The 6484-nt window shown below is 47.8% G+C and overlaps 1 protein-coding gene across 1 annotated transcript in view; it reads left to right on the top strand.

The window, feature by feature from the left end:
- The window catches only part of HTT (huntingtin), a gene marked incomplete at its 5' end in the record, with an annotated part of 180967 nt that overhangs the window by 47401 nt on the left and 127082 nt on the right, over positions 1-6484 (top strand). The window contains 2 exons of the mRNA XM_023738001.1: positions 636-777; positions 1615-1793. Of these exons, the coding sequence (XP_023593769.1) occupies positions 636-777; positions 1615-1793 (321 nt within the window). The remainder of the gene's footprint in view (positions 1-635; positions 778-1614; positions 1794-6484) is intronic.

The following is a 6484-nucleotide window of genomic DNA, read 5'->3' as shown; positions in this document are numbered from 1 at the left end:
TGTGCTCACCCACAGCCCTCAGCATAGCTTACGGAGAAGGGGATAGACTGTGCTCACCCACAGCCCTCAGCGTAGCTTACGGAGAAGGGGATAGATTGTGCTCGGGCACAGCCCTCAGCGTAGCTTACGGAGAAGTGGATAGACTGTGCTCAGGCACAACCCTCAGTGTAGCTTACGGAGAAGTGGGTAGACTGTGCTTGGGCATGGCCCTCAGCGTAGCTTACGGAGAAGTGGGTAGACTGTGCTCAGGCACGGCCCTCAGTGTAGCTTACGGAGAAGGGGATAGACTGTGCCCATGCATGACCCTCAGCATAGTTTATAGAGAAGTGAATAGACTGCTCGCGCACGACCCTCATTGTAGTTTACAGAGAAGTGGGTAGATGCACGACCCTCAGCATAGCTCACGGAGAAGGGAATAGACTGTGCCCGCACATGGCCCTCAGTGTAGCTTATGGAGAAGTGGGTGGTCTGTGCCTGCACACTGCACTAGAATAGCCTGCAGTCATGGTGCTTCCATTTGACCATAGGCAAGTCTCCGATTGGTTACAGTTCTTACCCTGCGAGAATTTGGAGCTTCTCATGCTAGGTGAGCTTTACGATTCACATGCTATCTGCTTGGGTCTTTGCCTCTGTAGGTTCTGCTGAAGGCGTTTATCGCGAACCTGAAGTCCGGCTCCCCGACTATCCGGCGAACGGCTGCTGGGTCGGCGGTGAGCGTCTGCCAGCACTCCAGGAGGATGCAGTACTTCTACAGCTGGCTGCTGAATGTGCTCTTAGGTACGTGCAGGTGGGTTAGCCACTGTCCCATTCTCTCTAGACTGGACTTTGCAAATCGTGGAACGCAAACACTCCCTGGGTGTCTGGGCCAGACCATTTGCATCGGCCGACTGGCAAGATGGACTCGTGCTGGGCTGCCCTGAGCCCCGGGGGTCTTCATGAGACTAGGAAAAGGCCCTCATCCTCAGTACAGACCCAGCCGTGCACAGGGACACCCAGCAGGGGCAGCGGGCGTGGCCAGACGACAGCCCCATGGCCTTCCTATGCTGACCCTCCGGCAGAAGTGCGTAGCCGAGGGCGGTGGTTCTGTGTCCAGGGAGTCTTGGGGCCTTCAGCTGTCCTCAGGGGACCTGAGAGTCTCCGTCCAGGTCCTGGGTCTACCGACAGTTTCTCCCGTAGTTTGGGTAATTGTAGAAATCAACACTGGCAGTGCTGAGGTGAGCGTGTGGGCGCATGACGGGAGATACCTGCCTGACTGTCAGATACAGCAAAGCCCCCACGAACGGCCTTGCCAGCTAAGGATGCAGCTCCCCTTCATGGCCACTCATGGATTCTGGCCACACAGTGAGGTACACTGTGTATTTTTTGTAAATAATATTTTACTGTGTTTTTGGTGAAAGTTTACATAGCAGATTAGGTTCCCATCGACAATTTCTACGTGAATTGTTCAGCGACATCAGTTACGTTTTTCACAGTGTGTCAGCATCCTCTTTAATTGCATCCCGGTTGTTCCATTACACTATGGATTTTTCTTTATCCCTCACTGCAGCCTTGTAACGGGGTCGTGCTGTGGGTCAGAGAATCAGAGGTGAAGACCTATTGTTGCTGTGGTTACAGGCTTGCTGGTTCCTGTGGAGGACGAGCACCCCACCCTCCTCATCCTGGGAGTGCTGCTCACCCTGAGGTACCTGGTGCCCTTGCTGCAGCAGCAGGTCAAGGACATGAGCCTGAAAGGCAGCTTTGGGGTGACACGCAAAGAAATGGAAGTCTCTCCTTCCACGGAGCAGCTTGTCCAGGTAGGAGTCACATGGTTTCCTCTAGTCCTTCTGCACAACGATTAAAGTTCAGAGAATTAACTTATTTGGGAGAGACGCAGCATGATCTAGTGTTAAGAGAAGGGACTCTGGAACTGGACTGCCTGGGCTCCAGTCTCAGGTCACGTCCTCTAGCTCTGTGGTATTAGCGCGGAAGCCCAGGTCACTGCCTCTAGCTCTGTGGGGTCAGGGTGGAAGCCCGTGTCACTCTTCTAGCTGTGTGGGGTCAGGGGGGAAGCCAAGGTTACTTCCTCTAGCTGTGTGGGGTCAGGGTGGAAGCCGAGGTTCACCACATCTAGCTGTGTGAGGTCAGGGGGGAACCTGAGGTTCACCACCTCTAGCTGTGTGGGGTCAGGGTGGAAGCCCGTGTCACGCCTCTAGCTGTGTGGGGACAGGGGGGAAGCCCAGGTCACTCCTCTAGCTGTGTGGGGTCAGGGTGGAAGCTGAGGTTCACCACCTCTAGCTGTGTGGGGTCAGGGTGGAAGCCGAGGTTCACCACCTCTAGCTGTGTGGGGTCAGGGTGGAAGCTGAGGTTCACCACCTCTAGCTGTGTGGGGTCAGGGTGGAAGTCGAGGTTCACCACCTCTAGCTGTGTGGGGTCAGGGTAGAAGCCGAGCTCACTCCTCTAGCTGTGTGGGGTCAGGGTAGAAGCCGAGGTCACTCCTCTAGCTGTATGGGGTCGGGGGGATGCCCAGTTCACTTCCTCTAGCTGTGTGGGGTCAGGGTGGGAGGCCCAGGTCACTTCCTGTAGCTGTGTGGGGTCAGGGTGGAAGCCCACGTCACTCCTCTAGCTGTGTGGGGTCAGGGTAGAAGCCGAGGTTCTCCACCTCTAGCTGTGTGGTGTCAGAGTGGAAGCCCAGGTCACTTCCTCTAGCTGTGTGGGGTCAGGGTGGAAGCCCACGTCACTTCTTCTAGCTGTGTGGGGTCAGGGTGGAAGCCCACGTCACTCCTCTAGCTGTGTGGGGTCAGGGTGGAAGCCCACGTCACTTCCTCTAGCTGTGTGGGGTCAGAATGGAAGCCCAGGTCACTTCTCTAGCTGAGTGGGGTCAGGGGGGAAGCCCAGGTCACTTCTCTAGCTCTGTGGGGTCAGGGTGGAAGCCCAGGTCACTCCCTCTAGCTGTGTGGGGTCAGGGTGGGAGGCCCAGGTCACTCCTCTAGCTGTGTGGAGTCACATGGAACCCCAGATAAACCACATTGAAATTTGACGTAATGCCTTTAAGAATTTTGGCGTAACAGAGTCCTGATGGGTAACCATGTACTGGACTGACTCCACTCTAAGTGTATGTTAAGCTAAGTGTATGTTAAGCTGTCTCCTCACTTCTCTGGTCACACATTTAAGGAACTGGGGATCCTAATTGGCATACTACTCCTTTTGTAGAAGTGCTGTATTTATTTTATCATATTTTTTTGTTTATTGTTGTGGTTTAAATGAAGTTTACATTTCAGGTTAGTCTTCCATACAAAAATTTATGCATACATTGTTATGTGACCCTAATTGCTCTCCCCACGCTATGAAAGAACACTTCTCCCTTCCACCCCTGATTCCCCATGTCGGTTCAACCAGCTCCTAACCTCTCTGCCTTCCCATCTCACCTGTGGACAGAAGCTGCCCATTTAGTCTCTTGTATCTACTTGAGCTAAGAGGCACACTCCTCACGAGTATCCCTTTATGTCCCACAGTGCAGTCCAATCCCTGTCTGAAGAGTTGGCCTTGGAAATTGTTTTAGTTCTGGGCTGATAGAGAATCCAAGGGCCATGCTTTCCGGGGTTCCTCCAGTCTCAGTCAGACCATTAAGTCTGGTTTTCTTACTAGAATTTGAGTTCTGCACCCCACCTTTCTCCTGCTCCATCCAGGACTCTCTGTTGTGTTCCCTGTCAGGGCGTCCATTGGTGGTAGCTGGGCACCATCTAGTTCTTCTGGTCTCAGGCTGATGAAGTCTTGGGTTTATGTGGCCCTTTCTGTCTCTTGGGCTGATACTTTCCTTGTGTTTGGTGTTCTTCATTCTCCTTTACTCCAGGTGGTTGGGACAAATTGGTGCATCTTAGATGGCCACTTGCAAGCTTTTAAGACCCCAGATGCCACTCACCGAAGTAGGATGCAGAACATTTTCTTAATAAGCTTTGTTATGCCAGTTGACCTAGATGTCCCCTGAAAGCATGATCCTCAGACCCCTACCCCTGCTACTCTGTCCCTCAAAGTGTTTGTATTCAGGAAGCTTCTTAGCTTTGGTTTAGTCCAGTTGTACTGACTTCCCCTATAGTGTGTGCGGTCCTTCCTTTCACCTAAGAGAATGCTTATCTACTATCTAGTTAGTGAATAACCCTCACCCTCCCTCCCCACCCTCGTAACCATCAAAGAATGTTTTCTTCTGTGTTTAAACCATTTCTTGAGTTCTTATAATAGTGGTCTTATAGAATATTTGTCCTTCTGCGACTGACTAAATTCACTCAGCATAATGCCCTCCAGATTCCTCCATGTTATAAGGTGCTTCACGGCTTCATCATTGTTCTTTATCGTTGCATAGTATTCCATTGTATGGATATACCATAATTTGTTTATCCATTCATCTGTTGCTGGGTGCCTAGGTTGTTCCCATCTCTTTGCTATTGTGAACAGTGTGCAGTGAACATGGATGTGCATATATCTGTTCGTGTGACGGCTTTTATTTCTCTAGGATATATTCCATGGAGCGGGATAGCTGGATTGTATGATACTTCTATTTCTAGCTTTTTAAGGAAGCACCAAATCTATTTCCAAAGTGGTTGTACCATTTTACATTCCCACCAACAGTGTATAAGTGTTCCAGTCTCTCCACACCCTCTCCAGCATTTATTATTTTGTGTTTTTTGGATTAATGCTAGCCTTGTTGGGGTGAGATGGTGTCTCATTGTAGTTTTGATCTACATTTCTCTAATGGCTAAGATCGTGAGCATTTCCTCATGTATCTGTTAGATGCCTGAATATCTTCTTTCGCGAAGTGCCTGTTCATATCTTTTGCCCTTTTTTTATTTGGGTTATTTGTCTTTTTGTTGTTGAGGTTTTGCAGTACCTTGTAGATTTTAGAGATTAGACGCTGATCAGATTTGTCGTAGCTAAAATTTTTTTCCCAGTCTGTAGGTTGTCGTTTTACTCTTTTGGTGAAGTATTTTGATGAGTATAAGTGTGATTTTTAGGAGCTCCCAGTTACCTAGTCTCTCTTCTGGTGCTTGTGCATTGTTACTTACGGTTCATATTCTGTTCATACCATGCGTTAAGGCTTCTAGCATTGCCCTATTTTTTCTTCCATGATCTTTATCATTTTTGATTTTATATTTAAATCTTTGATCCATTTTTAGTTAGTTTTTGTGCATGGTGTGAGGTATGGGTCTTGTTTGAGTTTTTTGCAGATGGATATCCAGTTATGCCAGCACCATTTGTTAAAGAGGCTGTCTTTTCCCCAATTAATGGACTTTGGGCCTTTGTCAAATATCAGCTGCTCATAGGTGGATGAATTTATGTCTGGATTCTCCATTCGGTTCCATTCACCTAAGTATCCGTTGTTGTACCAGTACCAGGCTGTTTTGACTACCATGGTGGTATAATAATGAGGCTTCCCACTTTGTTCTTCTTGAGTAGTGCTTAACTTATCCGGGGCCTCTTCCCTTTCCATATGAAGTTGGTGATTTGTTTCTCCATCCTGATAAAAAATGCTGTTGGGATCTGGATTGGGATTGCATTGTATCTGTAGATCGCTTTGGGTAGAATTGACATTTTCACGATGTTGAGTCTTCCTCTCTATGAGCAAGGTATGTTTTTCCACTTACACAGGTCTCTTTTGGTTTCTTGCAGTAGCGTCTTGCAGTTTTCATTGTACAGGTCTTTTACATCTCTGGTTAGAGTTAGTCCTAAGTATTTTCTCTTCTTGGGGGTAATTGTAAATGGTATTGATTTGGTGATTTCCTCTTCGAGGTTCTCTTTGTTGCTGTAGAGGAATCCAACTGATTTTTGTATGTTTATCTAGTATCCTGAAACTTTGCTGAAATCTATTGGTTCCAGTAGTTTTCTTGTGGATTCTTTGGGGTTTTCTGTATATAAGAGCATATCATCTGCAAATAGAGATACTTTGACTTTTTCCCTACCAATTTGGATGGGCTTTATTTCTTTTTCTAGCCTAATTGCTCTGGCTAGGACCTCCAGCACAGTGTTGAATAAGCATGGTGATAAAGGGCATCCTTGTCTGGTTCCCATTCTCAAGGGGAATGCTTTCAAAGTGTCTCCATTTAGGATGATGTTGGCTGTTGGCTTTGTATAAATGCCTTTAATTATATTGAGGAATTTCCTTCTGTTCCTATTTTGTTGAGAGTTTTTGTCATGAATGGGTGTTGGACTTTGTCAAATGCCTTTTCTCCATCGATTGATAAGATCATGTGGTTCTTGTCTTTTGTTTTATTAATGTGATGGATTACATTAATTGTTTTTCTAATGTTGAACCATCCCTGCATACCTGGTATAAATCCCACTTGGTCATTGTGATGGTTAAGATTGTGTGTCAGCTTGGCTGGGCCATGATTCTCCGTGTTTTAATGTAGTCACTCCCATGATTGAATATACTGTGAGTAGCCAATCAGATGAAAGGGAGTCTCCTTGGGGGTGTGGCCCGCATCTGTATATAAGCAGATGTTCTGGCTTTTTG

This window comes from Trichechus manatus, unplaced genomic scaffold (assembly GCF_000243295.1).
Source record: "Trichechus manatus latirostris isolate Lorelei unplaced genomic scaffold, TriManLat1.0 scaffold00111, whole genome shotgun sequence".
In the NCBI taxonomy this organism is placed as follows: Eukaryota; Metazoa; Chordata; class Mammalia; order Sirenia; family Trichechidae; genus Trichechus; species Trichechus manatus.
This window is presented reverse-complemented; position numbering and strand designations above follow the sequence as displayed.